A 17509-nucleotide genomic window follows, 5' to 3' on the forward strand; every position below is an offset into this window, starting at 1 on the left:
GTGTAACATGGTTGAAAGCTAGTGATTTTTCCTGTGAGTGTTTTAGAAGGTGCAGTTCCAGCAAGCCTCTTGTGTTGTATGTAGATTGTTTTAGGTAACACCACTGCAGGTACAATTGTAGTTCTGAGCACAACAGAGCTGTGTACTCCCCTTAGTACAGTTTATTTAGTAAAAAAATCATTTTGAAAAGAGTAGTCATGTTAGTCATTTTCTTTCTTGGACAACCTCTCTTTTTGCACAGGTGAATGGCATAACTCTCCTTGGGGAGAATCACCAGGATGTGGTGACTATTTTAAAAGAACTGCCTATAGAGGTGACAATGGTGTGCTGTCGTCGAACTGTGCCACCTACCGCCCAGTCGGAATTGGACAGCCTGGACTTGTGTGACATTGAACTAACAGAAAAGGTATCAGATTTGTAGATAGGAGACTAACCTGAATTATAACAGAAAGGCGAATGGCATTTAAACCTTTTTAAGCCTTTTTCCTCTTACTTGGTATTTGATTTCTTCGCATGTCCCATGGCTTGTAGGATAGACTTTAGAGTCAGACAGACTGGGTTTGAATTAGGCTTGGCACTTACTAGCTCTGTGACCTGGTCAAGTCCCTTCATCTTTCTGAATCTCACTTTTCTTTTCGTAAAATATAAGTCCTGATGCCTGTCTTGGAAGGTTGCTCTATGGGTTAACTAATATAATAATATTAGGTATTATTGTGCACTATGTGCTTGTATAATTTATTCACATTATTATGAATGAGACACTCTTATTGTTTGCCTTAACAGACGAGAAAATTAACGTATGAAAGTAGTAGGTATGTAGTACATATTTAATAAAAGATACTTTTATATAACCTCCCCAGCTCAGTGATAAGAATGGGATAGATAAGAAACATAATTCCAAATTATATAGAAATCAAAGCCTAGAACCATACATACCCAAATACATTTTCATGTGATATAAATGGGATTATTACAGTAAAGCAAGTGGATGTATTTGCATCCATGGTCCTACTGTGCAATAATTGATGAAAAGCATAGATAGTAGTTAAACTAGAATGTCCTCAAAAACACATTTTTTTTCTTATTTAGTGTGTTCAACATGTGAACAAAGCTGAATTAACTTAGATTCACTGTAATATGTTTTTACTGTAAGAAGTTAATATTTAAACCCCTGTTTCTGTGCCAAATGCTTTCAAATGTTACCTCACTTAATCCTCAAAAATTCTATGAGATGGGTAACTGAAGCCCAGGTTAAGAATACCACTCGAAGCAACACAGAAGCATCATAGAGATGGTCTTTAAGCCCAGGCCATTTTAACTTTGATCTCATCTCGCCACTGTGCATGTTAACTCATAATGAAATAATCATGTGCACAAGACACATCATTTTAGTGCCCTTATCTGCATAGAGTGCAGAACTCCTACCTATAGCTATCTTCTCTTGAATTGTTATTTTTTTTTTCTTTTCTAGGGCCATACCCTCGGCATATGGAGGTTCCCAGCCTGGGGGTCTAATTGGAGCTGTAGCTGCCGGGGTACACCATAGCCACAGCAATGCGGGATCTGAGCTGCGTCTGCGACCTACACCACAGCACACGGCAACGCCAGATCCTCAACCCACTGAGCGAGGCCAGGGATCGAACCTGCAACCTTGTGGTTCCTAGTCGGATTTGTTAACCACTGAGCCATGACAGGAACTCCTTGAATTGTTATTTATAATAACAGTTCTTTTTCTTTAATATCAAAATACCTTAAGCCAGTAATACAGCATTGTAAATCAGCTATACCCCAGTACAATAAAAAAAAAGACAAACAAAAAAAGAATTACAGTATTACCATTGAAAAAATATTAAAAATAGCCTTACATATTTTTTCTGATGACAAATGTGTTTCATTCACTTACAAAGTAAAAATTACCTACAATCATGCTGCTGAGATGCAATCATTTTATATATATATATATATATATTTTTTTTTTTTTTTGTCTTTTTGTCTTTTTGCCATTTCTTGGGCCATTCCTGTGGCATATGGAGGTTCCCAGGCTAGGGGTCGAATTGGAGCTGTAGCCACCAGCCTATGCCAGAGCCACAGCAACAAGGGATCCGAGCCGCATCTGTGACCTACACCACAGCTCATGGCAACGCCGGATCGTTAACCCACTGAGCAAGGCAGGGATTGAACCCGCAACCTCATGGTTCCTAGTTGGATTCGTTAACCACTGAGCCACGACAGGAACTCCCATTATATATTTTTATAGGAGATCTTTGAACCGTACATTTTAAATGCCTGTTACAAGTTAGGCATTTCTAATTTCTCCCTTAATTCATAAAGGTTTCATGATAAGCTGTTGCTGCTCTTGTATATGAATGTTTTATTCTGGAGAGATGCTGGCACTCTCCCTTTTCCCTGTAGCAAGTATGTGTTTGGTTGGTATGTGTTTCTAGTGCCTCTGAAATAAGAGCTGTCTGGTCTATTATGCAGCCGCACGTAGATCTTGGTGAGTTCATCGGGTCCTCGGAGACAGAGGATCCTGTGCTGGCGATGCCTGATGTGGGTCAGAATGGAGAGGAGGAGGTTCAAGGACCTTTGGCCATGTGGGAGGCTGACGTTCAGAACATAGAGCTGGAAAAAGGCAGCCAAGGACTTGGTTTTAGCATTTTAGATTATCAGGTAAATATATCCTACTTTTAACAATTTTTTTTTTTTTAAAGATTACAGGTGCTAAATGTATATTGTCAAGAGCAGGAAAAAAGTAGATAATATCTTAGCGTCATCAGAGAGGTATTCTTTTTCTAATAAGTCTTTCCAAATGATAATTGATATGATTAATTGGTTATCATGAAGCATTTCTTTTCATACAGAATTCGTTGAGCTTTTTTATATTTCAGCTCTTGGGAATTTGAAGAATATGCAGAATATTTTTTAGGAATACTCTAGAAATATAGTTTTTTTTTTGTTTCTTTGGGGAAATGCCTAATTATTTTTATTTCCCTGCTCTTAATTGAAGGTTCATATTTGAGTGGTAAGACAAAGTTTTAAGTATTTATTTCTTTTGTCCAAAGTGAATGTAGACTTATAATTGGATATATTCTAAATTCTAATATTCTTATTATCTGATCGAATTTATGAATAATTTTAAATTGGTCAGGTGTGGCCTGCATCCTTATGTTCTGAGCTGAGTAACTGAGGAGAAGCTGAAACTGGTCTGATGAAGCGCAGCTGTTGCTCCTCATTAATTAGTACTGAGTTGAAAGCCGGTTCAGCTGACTCCAGGGCATTGTATTCTTCCTTGGGCCTCCTTCCTGGAGTCTGGTTCTAATGTTAATGTTTCTGTGTATCTAAAAACACTGCATCACCAAATATTGTATGCCCCCCCCAGACCCTACCCTCAGTACACTCACATTTACAGATGTCCCACAGCAGTGACTTCCTATCAACAAATGCTCTTATTAATAATTCATGTATCTCTGGTGATAGTAGTAAAATTGAAAGGTTTATCTAAAGTTACCTGTATAATTAAAGAGGTTGACTTAGGAACCATGGAAAGTGAGAGTGCCACTGTTGAGGATGAACTCCTCCTAAACTCTTTAAAATGCAAATAGCCTTCACCAAGATAATTTATTGGAAGTGCTGTATAAAATTTTTAAAAGACACTTACTACAATTATCATCCATTACAATTCAGAGTGGACAGCCTGTAACAACATTTTTAAGTGTAGAAATCCTTCTCTCTCCTTTTCTGTTCTGTCAGGATCCAGTTGACCCAGCAAGCACTGTGATTGTAATTCGTTCTCTGGTGCCTGGTGGTGTTGCCGAAAAGGATGGACGACTTCTCCCTGGAGATCGACTCATGTTTGTCAATGATGTTAACCTGGAAAACAGCAGTCTTGAAGAAGCTGTCCAGGCACTGAAGGGTGCACCCTCAGGAACTGTGAGAATAGGAGTTGCCAAGCCTTTACCTGTAAGAATTCAGATTTTATTGATATCTTTTAATTTGTAAAATGTCTTTCAGGCTTTTGACATCATGACATTGGGTACTTTTCATCTACATGATTATTAGCTCCATGAATATAATGAGTCTAATGATTTAATTTTGAGTAATATTTTTTAAAAAAATAAAGGAAAGGAGTTGCCACTGTGATGCAGTGGAAATGAATCTGACTAGTAACCAAGAGGTTGTGGGTTTGATTCCTGCCCTTGCTCAGTGGGTTAAGGATCCAGTGTTGCCGTGAACTGTGGTGTAGGTCGCAGATGCGGCTTGAATCCTGCATTGCTATGGCTGGGTTTCGGCCAGTAGCTGTAGTTCTGATTCATCCCCTAGCCTGGAAGCCTCCATGTGCCATGGGTACAGCCCTAAAAATGCAGGAAAAAAAAAAGATTAAAGGAAAGAAAACAGGAAGTTCAGAAATAAATTTCACACTTGTTGTATGGTTCACTTTTGACCTTTTTATTCGAAAGTAAGGTCATGATCAAAATAGAATCAAATATTTTCAGAGAAATGGGCCTTAAAATATCTTTTCCAGTTTGGTGGGATATTAGAGAAACTAATGACATTAACATGGTAGAATCTTTAATTACAACAGAATAAAGTAGAATCTCTGTCTTAAGTTCCTCTATTCATTTTATTCACTTTGACATGTTTGATGTCTAATTACTGCAGAGCAAGAAAATGAACTTTCCAATGTGGGTTCTTCAGCTGATATCTCTCCTCCTGGAAGGGAATAGCCTTCATGATATTCATTACTGCTATATAAAAATAACTAATAAATTCGTGCTGCATAATATCAATGTGTTTATTACATATAGTGATTGAAACATAGCACTTGTCACTGAATTACCATTAAATATTAGAGTCATTCTCGGTATTCATGGATTTTCAGTGTGTACATATATTTTTAAGTGCAAAGGCAAATAGACCTTCTCTTAAAGAAACATAAACATAGATATATTTACATAAAATTTCAAATAAAGGTTTGTTGATTTTTGTCAAAGAGTTTGTTCAAATTGGAAGCTTGGGAGTTCCCGTTGTGGCTCAGTGGTTAACAAATCTGACTAGGAACCATGAGGTTGCGGATTCGATCCCTGGCCTTGCTCAGTGGATTAAGGATCCGGCGTTGCCGTGAGCTGTGGTGTAGGCCGCAGACGCAGCTCAGATCCCGCGTGGCTGTGACTCTGGCATAGGCCAGTGGCTACAGCTCCATTTGGACCCCTAGCCTGGGAATCTCCATATGCCGTGGGAGCAGCCCTAGAAATGGCAAAAGACAAAAAAAAAAAAAAAAAAAAAAAAAAAAAATTGGAAGCTTGTTAATATATTTAAAATATTGATTAAATTTTTCATGCTCCACTTTTTATCCTATGATGAATTTTGGTAACTTCTGAAAATATATTTATGAAAACAGAAGGAAAGGGAGGGAGAGAGGAAGGGAAGAAGGAAGAATATGTTAACCAAATCGTAAAATCAATCAATCTAGGGCTGGTGAAATCAGAAGAGATCAGTATAATGGGTAATGTGAATGAAGATAGGCTGTTATGGGTCTCTACATATTTATTAAGATTGACCATACATTTGGGTTGATCTTTTTGTTACTCAAAGTGACTCAACATATGTTTTTTACTGCCCTTAAGGCAAAACCATGCCACTTACTCAGAAATGATCTTTTTGTTCCTAGCTAGATCCAAAATATATTTCTTTCCTAAGAGTATTTAATATTTCAAATTTAATGAACATTACAAAAGATGATAAATTTTTTTTTACATAAAGTGAGTTTTACTCACCATTAAACTCATATGTGTGGGAAAAGAAGATGAACAAACAAAACAGTGGAAATGTTTTTCCCCTTAAATATTCTCGTGTGGGAGTTTCCATACTTTTGTGTGGGAGTTCCTGTTGTGACACAGTGGAAATGAATCTGACTAGTATACATGAGGGTGCAGGTTCAATCCCTGACCTTGCTCAGTTGGTTAAGGATCTGTGAGCTCTGTTGTAGGTCACAGACATAGCTTGGATCCTGCATGGCTGTGGCTGTGGCCAGCAGCTATAATTTCAATTCAGCCTCTAGCCTGCGAACTTGCATATGCCATGGGTGTGGCCCTGAAACAAAAGCAAAAAAAAAAAGACAAAAACAAACCAAAAAACCCCCTTTTGTGTGTATTGGTGATACAGGGCGATATAGGCAAGATTACCTAAATATTTTAGCTTATTTTATCTGAGATTGTAAATTTAAGAACTAGGTTTTCTGTCACTGTGATCATGGTTATAATTTGATATCTGAGGATACACAGTAAGCAGACTGTGTATATGTAGGGTTGGTGGTGGTGGTTTTTTTAAGCCATGATAAATTGTGAGCCTTCGTTGTAGGATTTACTCATGTTTCTTGTCAAGGAAATAATCTTCTTTAAGGTAATATTCTAGTAAGGGATGACAGAAAGAAGTTCGTCCTTTTTATGTTTTGTTTTTCTACAGCTTCTTTTATGTCTTGACACCTAAAAGTTGCCTTACCTCTATGTTAACAAGTCATCACTTAATCTGAATATTTGGCAGGCAGAAATGACCAGAAGATAAATATATTATAAAGCAGTTGTTGATTTGGATAGTCTTTATAAGAAGAATGAAGAAATTTGTAGAAAGGGATTCTCATCCAACAGATGATGTTGGTATTGGAATAAACATCCTCATTGTGTCTTAACATATAAAACTGTTGAATATGAATATTTATCATATTTCATGCTTATTTATGTCAGTCATATGTTTATTATGACTATAATTTGAAAATTTATATATGAAAACTTCCTCTTTTTCCTTTCCTCCCCTTCCTTTTTCTCTCTCTCTCTCTGTCCTCCCTTCCCTCCCTCTTTTGTATTCTCTCTTTTTCATGAACTCCTCCTCAAACACTGAGCTTCATTCTCCCTGCAGCTGTCACCAGAAGAAGGTTATGTTTCTGCTAAGGAGGATTCCTTTCTCTACCCACCACATTCCTGTGAGGAGGAGGGGCTGGCTGACAAAGCCCTCTTCAGGGCTGACTTGGCTCTGGTTAGTGGCCACGACTTATCAAACTTTCTTTCAAAATCTTGTGTGTCTTATTTTTGCTTTTCAAAATATTATTCTTTGTTCACTATGTTTTTGAAAACTAAACATTTTCTTTTCAACTCCAGTAATTTTCATAGTTCAGAATGAGAAGAAAAACAAACCATTACATAAGACAAAATTGTTGGATTTGTGGAGGAGATTCAGTTCATAATGAGTTATGTCAACATATAGAATTAATTTTTACATCATAATCATACCAAAGTTGTTGGAGCACTTGTTTGCTCTAATTCCATACTTGGTTATCTGTAGGCATTCTTGAACTTTTTTTGATATTCAGTCATAAATCAGTTGTTTAGGCTTCCTTTTAATGAAGTAACAGGTGTATTTTTCATTAGGTGTTAATAATGTAACAGTCAACATAAATTGGTTCAGTTATTGATTAAGAGCACTAAAGCTTCCAAAAGAAGCAAACCCATCTTTTCTATGAATATGTACATGTAAACATTACTGATTTACTAGAAAAAAATATAAATTAAAATTTCATTTTTACTTGATCTATATAAAATCATTTATTGTGATAAATATATTTAGGGACTACAGGAGACCGCTTTGATGAATAAATACATAATTCTTGCTCCCAACAACCTTATTTTCTGGTAGAGGAGCCAATGCTGTGTTAATAATTAAAGTATAAAACTAAATTCCAGATATGACTATGAATGTGACATTTATACAATATAAATGTAACAAATTGTATATCCTGTTCCTAGTACTTCCACCATTAAAGCCTGACCTAAATTTTTTTGGGGAGGAGGGGCATTGCTTTGTCTACTAGAAAGGAATATTTTAAATACTTGCTTTAGTAGTATTAGACTAGTGAGAGGTTTAAAACCTGTGAACTTCTTTACTAGGTGTTTGTAATCAATCGTGTGTATCTTTCTTTAAACCAGAGTATGAATTATTTCTTTGATTCTGATAATCCTTGTGTTGAAGGAGACAGTTCTTCACATTAGTATTTTTCAGTTGCCAGCCCCTAAAATAGCCATTTGGAAAGTTTTGGGGTAATTGTAATAAATTACAATTATAATTTCACATTATAATCCTCAGCATACCAGGTAACATTTGGCCCCATTCCCCCCAGGGCGTTATTACCACTTCAAAGGTAGATAGTTTAGAATGCTATGAACTACATAAACTACTAGGGTATAAATGTGTTAAATAGTACCCAGCCATAGTAAATTTCTCTTAAGTATATCACAAATACATTATTGTCTCTAGAAATGCCCCAAGTAGCAGTTTTCTCTAGATTTTACATGGCTTACTTGAATCTCCTTAAATAAATGCCAGTCAAAAAGAAAATTAGACCCACCTTTAAGTGAGTTCAGCATCTTATAATGGTATTTGGTGTTCTAATTAGCTGTATGGTCTTATATTGGTCAGTCAGCTTCTCTGGGTTCTAGTGTTTTCAGTCTCTACAGTAATTAGATGAATTCATTGTTAGGATCTCTCAAGATTCTAGGGTGTCAGTGATAAGCATACAAATTATTCCTAGATACTCTTACGTATTTATTATAATCCATGACACCAGGTTTCATTAATACTATCTAGGTAGCAAAAGTTAAGAGTCTACGTACCTTTGTACATTTGTAAGGTATAAACCTCCACTAGTAACTTTAAATAAGTATTTAAAATATGTTATTAGAGAGGATCACTTTAAAATGACCAACCTCCAGTCTTAATGAGGTTTTTGCAAGAACGTGAACAAGTATAATGTTACAGTGCTTCTCCTGGCTAAACATGTAAGTTGAAATCACAAAGAAACAACATATGGGTTTTCACCATCAAGAAAAATACTGCTGATATAAGAGAAAGATAGTATTTATGTCAGTTCTGTGTATTCTAAGATGTAACTTGTGGGTGATTTGTAGGGAGAGCTACAAGTTCATTGTGACTTAGTTGTTTTGCTTGGTTCTGCCACAGAAAATGGTAATAGGATTTTTTAAATAAAATGTGAAGTTCTCTACCTCACTCTTTCTGAGTTTTCCAACAATAGAAGTTTATAACTTACAGCTTCATTATAAACAGATCATAATTAGGTCTCTTATTAGTGTAATTGCAGTGTGAAATCATAGATATTCTTTTTGATTTCTGATGATCACCATCAAGTTCTAGACCTACAACCTGAATGATTTTAAAATCTGGTTAAAGGATAATTGAAACAAAATATATTGTTTTGGGAACTTTACACACAGATTAATTACTTTGCTGCCTTGTTGAATAAAAGTTTATTTTAGTTGAATAAGAAAAGTGATGATCTCATTCATTTTATTATAAAATTCTAGGAGTTGGACAGCTATTTTTTTTTTAAAGAAAATGTGAACTGGAAAAAAGTATTTTTAAAATTTATGAAACTTTAAACTTAGAATTGCTCCAGGCCCTTTGTTAATTGTTAGCTTTCATCCTTTTATTGATGAAATAACTTTCTGTGCTTTCCATGCTAGAACCAGTTTGTCCTTGTTCTGTTGAACTGGTTAGTTTCTGATGTGAAGAGGTGAAGAGATAATATAAAAAATAGAATAGGCCAAAGAATGTTTAACTTTATGCCTTTTAGTCTCAAGTGGAGACCTTGTGATAAATGTAACAGAAATCTTCTTGCCCCCTTCCCCCCAGCCCCACTGATATTATTGTTTTTATTCCTAGGTGGACACAAATGATGTTGACCTAGCTGATGAATCTGCATTTGAGTCTCAGTACTCTCCAGATAATGACAGTATCTACTCCACTCAAACCTCTCTGCTGTCTCTTCATGGCAGTGCTTGTAGCGATAGCCTGAATTATGGTCCTTCTCTTCCATCTTCTCCTCCCAAGGTACAAAGAACATACCATTTTATTGATGGGAGAACTTAGTGTGTCATTTCGCAGAGGTTGTGGTTAATGGGGTGTTTTTGGAGTGTCATGTTGAAGACATTATGTTTCCCAGTCATGGATTCATTATCAAATTAAAGTTTTATTTGGATAGTGTTAATTGGATACCTTGTAGACACTTAGAGACTTTTTAAATCTAGGCTCTGTTATACAGAATAATGGACACAAGCATTTAAAAATCTGATTAGAATCTGCATATTAGAAAGGAATTTTTTTTTTTTTTTTTTTGTCCTTTTAGGGCCGTATCCACAGCATATGGAGGTTCCCAGGCTAGGGGTCTAATCTGAGCTATAGCTGCAGGCCTACGCCACAGCCACAGCAAAGTGGGATCCGAGCCATGGCTGCAACCTACACTACAACGCCGGATCCTTAACCCACTGAGCAAGGCCAGGGATTGAACCCTCAACCTCATGGTTCCCAGTCAGATTCACTTTAGCTGCACCACGACGGGAACTCCAGAAAGGAAAATTTTAATGAAATGTATTTCATTTTTTTTTGTCTTTTTGCCATTTCTAGGGCCGCTCCCGCGGCATATGGAGATTCCAAGGCTAGGGGTCGAATCTGGCCTACGCCAGAGCCACAGCAATGCGGAATCCGAGCCACGTCTGCAACCTACACCACAGCTCATGGCAATGCTGGATCGTTAACCCACTGAGCAAGGGCAGGGACCGAACCCGCAACCTCATGGTTCCTAGTCGGATTCGTTAACCACTGAGCCACTACGGGAACTCCTGAAATGTATTTCTGAAGTAGTGTTTTTAGCTGTGTCTCTATTGGAAAAATTACAGGAGTAGATTTATTTTTCTTAATAGTTTTAAAACTGACTTTCATGCACAGTGGTATAGTCAAATATTCCTTGCATGAATTTAATATTTATTACCTAAGTTAAAACTTAATGCTCTCATATGTTTTTATATAAAATGATGCCAAGGAATACTTGACTTAAAAATCCCAGTGAATGGTGGAGTATGTTTAGGTCACTGGATGTGAATGATGAATTTAGCTACTATTACTTTATGTGCCATCTATAATTTTAGAAATAGATTATTGGTGTATGTGCCCCCTTAACTCTGTGTTCTTAATAACATACTCTACAATGTTTAATAAGTAATATTTAACAACCTCTCCAATCTTTTGGGTGTGAAATGATATCTTACTGTTTTAATTTGGAGTTCTTCATTACTAGTGAGATTGAACATGTTGTCGTGCATTGGCCATCCAGTTGTCACATTCATCAATGGCCTCTTCGTATATCTTTTGGCTGTTTTTGTCTTTCTATTGATTTGTTGGAGTTGTTTATATTTTCTAGAAATTTATATGCAGAGCAATTCAGTGTATTTTTATAAGTATGTGTGTGAGTGTGTATATTTTAAAAATCTGAAAATAGGTGGGAATGAGTCAACATCAGAAAAGAAGTTATTCTTGGAGAAAAAAGAAAACGTGGGAATTTAACTGTATCTATAATACATTATATCCCTTTAAAAAGAAAGAGAGATTGAAGAAAATATGACAAAATATTAATGATTTTCAAATCTGGGCAAAGAGTTCATATGTGGATATATTTTCTTTATTTTTCTATGTTGGAAATATAAGTATAGATAAATATTAAGATAAAAGACTAGATGATAATTATTTCTTAAATATATGAAATACGTATTTTTTCCACATAAATTTAGTGGTAAGGGAATCTATATTTATGAATAAGTTGGAAGTAGAATTTCCATAGGCCTTGCATAGTTTTCCTCCTTTCCTGATTAACAAGTAATTTTTTGGCTAGAACATTTTCAAAGCATTTTCTTTTATGTTCAAAGTGCACCTGTTATCCTTGCAAATGATGCTGGGCAATCTCCTTGAATTGGTTTGCAAGGTATAATCCTGAATAGAGCAGCTGCTCCTCTGTCACCACACCTGAGACTCTGTCGGACTGAGTCCTGTCTGGAACATATTCAGTCTGACTGGCCTCAGGGCTGGAAGCTGAATTCATCTCCTAATGGAATCTCCTAATCCACAGCATAGCATACTTCTTCTTGCCAGTGGGACAGATTGCATTGTTTAATTTAGTAATTGTTACTTAAAGGGATTACACAATCTGCATACTGAGAAGCATATATTTTACAGGGCAAATGCTGGCTGTATGCGGCACAACATATTGGCTTACTGAAGTCTGTTTGCTTCCTTTTTTTTTTTTTTTTTTCTTCCCAAGCAGTTTACTCTTTTGTTGGAGCAAATTTTAGCAAGCTGGCCTATCAACTGAAATATTTAAACTACAAAACAACAAAGGAGACATTAATGAGAGTGTTTCAAAACACATTGTGAAACTCCTGTGTGCTTTCGGTTTTCTTAGAAATAGAACTGTTTTCTGTATTTCAGTAAATTGCAATACTGGATTTTTTTTTTTTTTTTTTTTTTTTGCTTGTTTGTTTCTCTACTTGTTTTGTAATGTCTTTTTAGTACCAAGATATTTTCAGGAAAATTGTATGTAAATTTTAAAATTATATGATTAATTCATCTTCCCCTTTCTTAGCACTAAATTTATTTTAAAAAGACAGAGTGGCAGTTTGTTATGGAACTTCAAAGTTGACCATTTTTCTTAAAGCAAATTGAACTCACTTGGGGATTCTTTAGTTATTAAAATCATATGATATATATAATATTTAAGAAAAACAATCTTCCATGTGGGTGTGAAAGAAGGATAAAATAGAGTATGAGGATCTCAGTGATTCCTCAGGTTTTTGACTTTGCTCATTGTGTAATAATGCTGCAGCTTAAATGGTGTCTGGAAATGCACAAATAATTTTACCTCTCTCTTTTACCTTGATGAGAAGTGATTTGACCTTTGCCTAGTATATTATAGGAAATTCTAAGTTTGGTGAGCTAATCACGCAGAGCAGGGACTCAAGGTAATGTGAGGCCCTACTCCTAAGGGCAGAGCCTGGGCCTGGACAGCTGCTTGGATAGCAAAGGTTGTAGGCAGTCCTTAGAGCTCCTTTGCACAAAATTCCCTTTGCAGGACCATTTTGTGGGGTTCTTTTTTTGTTTGTTTTTTTAAGGAATTGTGTTTGCATATTTGATTATCATTTAAGGGTTTAAAGGAAACAACCCTTACTCAAGAATCTGAAAAACATGGCCACTTCCATGGTTTTTGGATTAATAGAGGCCGGTCACTGAAATGTGGATTTTAAAGACAAAACGCCAGTGAGTTTTCTCCTTGTTCTAGGTTTTAATTTTTGATTAATTTGCTTATCCCCCTTTCCTTTTCATCTTCAAAGACATAATAGAATGTAGAAATAATTGTGTTCAAAACTTGTTAAATGCTTGTAGACTTTTCTTTAAAAGCTCAGTATAGTTGGGAGGGAGAAAATGTTTTCATTTTTTTTTTTTTTTCTGTTTTGGCCTAAAAGTACAACCAGTAAAGATTCAATAGCAGTGTAATTAATTCCCTTTTCTGCTTCTTATCCACACACCTATGCCCCACACTTTCTGCTACACCCACAGTCTCCCTCTTGCTTAGAGATGAAATGATACCATTTTGGTGCACGTCCTGCCCTCCTGAACATTGGACCCCCTAGTAAATGCTGCTGATTCCAGTACAAGTTGAACTTCATGTTTGTAATGATAGAAATCCCTCTTCACACCTTGCATAACAAACACAACTAATGGATTCCATGATTTTTAAAAAATTCTGTTTGTAAGAGTAAATTTCCACTTGGTGTCATTCTCTGGCATAAAGTATTGCTGCCTTCACATTTATGTTTATATTGTTGATACCATTTTTTAATTTATACTTTTTGGAGAAAGGGTTAGTATCAGAACTAACTAATTCACTCCAGTCAAGGTGATGAGAGTGACTATAAATCTTAGTGACAAAACTGCAAGCTTGCAAAAGTATGAAAGACGTTATCTTTTCTCTCAGGAGTATAAGAGTACAGAAAATAAAGGAACTGTACCCTATTTCAGAAAGAGTGGGAGAGCAATGTTAAGTTGGAGCACCTGTGCTTACGTATATTTTTCAAAAGTAAGTGAAGACTTCTGTGGTAGACCGATTCTTCAAGAAAAGCAGGTTGTGTTCATTGAATGCTGAAGTATGTAGCTAGTCTATATAAACATATTATCTGGGTAAATAATGTCCCCAAGTATAACCTTATATGCATTACACTTAAGAAAAAGAACTATTTTTAAGTCTACTTGGCACTTGAATTTAACCTTTCCCCCATTTTTTCTTAAGACCAAGGATGTATAAAGTGGAGAAACATATTAACATGAATTTTTGGAAGACCTCAGTTTGGATAGCAAGTTGTACTGGGAAACCGAAGAGTTATTTTTGGATATTTTATAAGAGAAGGACTGCTTTTCTTTTAGATCCATAAGACTTTTTTTAAAAATAAAGCTCGGTTGTTCAGCAACCAGAAATGTTTCTGAAGTAGGCGTGTGTTGTCTGCTGTGTTGATTCACTCTTCTTTTCTATGTGTCGGCATGAACGCCGGCATGAATAATGCATGGAAGTTTCTGTTGCATGATTTATAGTAAACCCCAGCTAACAAGGGCAGCTTGACCTCTTTTTCTGATGAAAAGTAGCTTTGATTTTCATCTTTATTTGAAGAGTGGTGGAGGTGATTTACTGTTAATTGTTATAATTAATTTAGTAATACTAAAGCTAGCCAATTCTCTAGGAAGTAGACTTTTTCATAAGACTAAAATAAAGTTGGGTGAATGGGCCAGTGGATTATTAGTTAGGTTCTAGGCACGTAGAGGATGATATTTTTCTATCATTTGTTCCTGAGTATTTTAAAGATGTTACTTGCTTCTGTGGTGTTCACATATTCCTCAATTCTTTGTACCAGGAATATTTGATAATTTCAGAGAGACGAGAACTTGATTGAGCAAGAAGAATGTAGTAAGTTGTGTTGGAACAAATGGTTACTAATTTAAAAGAAAAAATGAAAAAAGATGTATATCTCACACGGCACCCTGAAATACATTCCGCATGAATTGAAACTAAATCTGAAAACACGCCATTTATAAAATTGGAGAAAATTAATAGAAAGCTTTTCATTTACTCTGTGCAGAGGAAGGACTTATTAGGTAACATGTACAACCCAGAAGCATAAAAAATTGACATGTTTGATTACATAAAGAATTTCATAAAGAATTACATAAAGAATTCTTGATTACATGAAGAATTTAACTTCTGCATGTGTATATGTATAATATCCACAAACTTATAAGACAAGTGGCAAGCCTGGAAAATATTTCAGCACAAGGACTTTTCTGTTCAGAGTATGTTAACGACAGCATATATACTGACGTGGATATCTTGTGTCAGCATACAAAGATACTTCAAAAAAGCAAGGAGACCTATACTGCTTCTTGTATAGTTTGGTTTAGCTATATCTGTATGCATGTGTACTTGTACATAGATATTATACAGATATTATAACATTTTTGATGAATAAACACTCAACTGATGCTAGCCATTTTTTTCTGCTGAGGAAAGGACTGGGAGTATAAGCTATGGGGGAGGACTTTCCTGTTATACTCCGTATGCATACACATATATACCTATGTGGCCTGAATCTTGTCTGATGATAATGTATTCATACACTGCTTTTATGCTTTAAAAATATCACTGCAAGAATTGAAGGAGCAATCAGTACACTTACTCAGTAGCAGTTCATGGAACACTGCTTGCCCAAAGCACCTAAATGATACAATATATGTGTTGTAAGTAGGTACATGTATTTATGTGAAATTGTGGAATTTTAGAGTTCGATAGAATTTTAGAAATTATCTAACATAAAGCCAAGAGAGATTCTGTGATGTATATATTGCTAATTAGAGAACCTTGATAGGTTCTGACACCCTTTCTTAGTTCTGTTCCTTCTTAAATATCCGCAGGATATTTAAGAAAATTTTCCCAGTGATAATATGAATTGTATGGCTTTCTTTTCAATTCCATAAATACCTACAAATACCTATCAAAATAATTTTTCTTGGAGGTCCCTATAAATTGAAATCAATTAATGTCATATTCTTTATGTTCTGAATAAGTAGGAAGTTCAGACAGATTGGAAATGAACTACTTTTTAAATAAGATTTAGAAATAGCAGTTATTTACTTTCCTATGCATAATGAGCTCTGAATAATTTTATTTGTGAGTAAAATGAAATATTGTGTCTTAATGATTTTATGTACTAGTATCTTGTATGTGTCAATATAATGTGAGGTTATGATATGCAGGAAATGTATCCGAAAGCATTTATGAAAGTAAATATACGTGGAATGTCAGCTAAACAAAGAATGTGTGTGTTTGCTAATACTTTTGAGTAATGAGTGATTAAGTTTTGTTTTTCACTAAATAGTTCATTAAAATCTTATAAAATGCATTGATAGAATTATGGCCATAACTTTTATTTGTTCTTTAATCATCAGGATATTACTGAAAGTTCTTCAGATCCAGTACTTGATCTGCACATGTCCTTGGAGGAGCTCTATGCCCAGAATCTCCTGCAAAGACAGGACGAGAGTCCGCCTTCGGTGGACATGACCATGGGACCTGCCTCTGGCTTTACCGTAAATGATTATACACCTGCAAATGCTGTTGAACAGCAATACAAATGTGAAAACACAAGAGCCTGGACTGAATCTCATCTACCAAATGAAGTTGTATCAAGTGCAGAACTGAATTCTCCTGTGCTAAGTGATTCCTCTGGGAAGGTAACATTCTAGAGATAAAGTTTGTGTATTATGGTGAAGTGAGACAGTGAAGGGTTAGATTATTCTAGCTAATCTCCCCATTTGGAGCCAGTGCTGTTCTGATGTTGAGATTTTCAGAGGACAACCTATGAACTTGTTTTGTTTATAGGTTCTTGGTGAAAAAAGCACAAATAGTGGGAGAACAGGTGATGTTGAAACAGTACTCCAAAGTCTAGTTTTCCTTTCCATGTGACTTTGTTTTGTTTTCTGACAGGGCTCCAAGTTCTTAATTCAACAGGGTTGCCTGGCCTCTGCTGCCGAGTGTGCCATGCTCCAAAATCTATCCAGAGAATCTCTTGAGAGGACTATTACAATAGCAAAAGGCAATTCTAGCCTAGGTAAGTTTCCTATTTTACACATATAACTTCCCTCCCAACCGCCTTGACAGGATGAAATCTTAAACATAGTTTCAAGTACTTTTGACTGTAGATAAAAAAAATGGTGTTATAAAATTTACCATAGTTTTATGGTTATTCTTTTTATAGACTCATTATTTTGATCTGAAATGGTTAACAGGTTGGTGTACTTCAGACTAGCCTAAATCCCTCATTCTCCTAATTATTTAAAAGAATTCATGAGCCTCATCTATATTCATGTAAAAGATACATGAATTGTTTGTGTATGAAACAGCAAATCAGAAAAGGAATTCTTAGAAAATGAAAAGTCAGCAATTTAGAATTCTAAATTCTTTTGGAAAAGTAAATTATTAGTTTCTTTGAATCTTACCAGTTATGTATAAGTCACTTTGTATTTCATTTCTTTCATTCACTGAAGTAAAGACTCAAAAGACAGCCAGGTGCACCAC

At 35.5% G+C, this 17509-nt stretch overlaps 1 protein-coding gene across 16 annotated transcripts in view; it reads left to right on the forward strand.

Moving 5' to 3' along the window:
- MPDZ (multiple PDZ domain crumbs cell polarity complex component) overlaps positions 1-17509 on the forward strand; it is a 170357-nt gene that overhangs the window by 80389 nt on the left and 72459 nt on the right. For 8 of the 16 annotated variants that reach the window (XM_021063703.1, XM_021063718.1, XM_021063738.1 and 5 more), the window contains 8 exons: positions 242-406; positions 2482-2670; positions 3751-3960; positions 6913-7029; positions 9727-9894; positions 13865-13966; positions 16381-16665; positions 16919-17042. In XM_021063703.1, coding sequence (XP_020919362.1) covers positions 242-406; positions 2482-2670; positions 3751-3960; positions 6913-7029; positions 9727-9894; positions 13865-13966; positions 16381-16665; positions 16919-17042 — 1360 coding nt within the window. The remainder of the gene's footprint in view (positions 1-241; positions 407-2481; positions 2671-3750; positions 3961-6912; positions 7030-9726; positions 9895-13864; positions 13967-16380; positions 16666-16918; positions 17043-17509) is intronic. The other 8 variants (XM_021063726.1, XM_021063743.1, XM_021063757.1 and 5 more) reach the window with 3 other exon arrangements.

This window comes from Sus scrofa, chromosome 1 (assembly GCF_000003025.6).
Source record: "Sus scrofa isolate TJ Tabasco breed Duroc chromosome 1, Sscrofa11.1, whole genome shotgun sequence".
Classification (NCBI taxonomy): Eukaryota; Metazoa; Chordata; class Mammalia; order Artiodactyla; family Suidae; genus Sus; species Sus scrofa.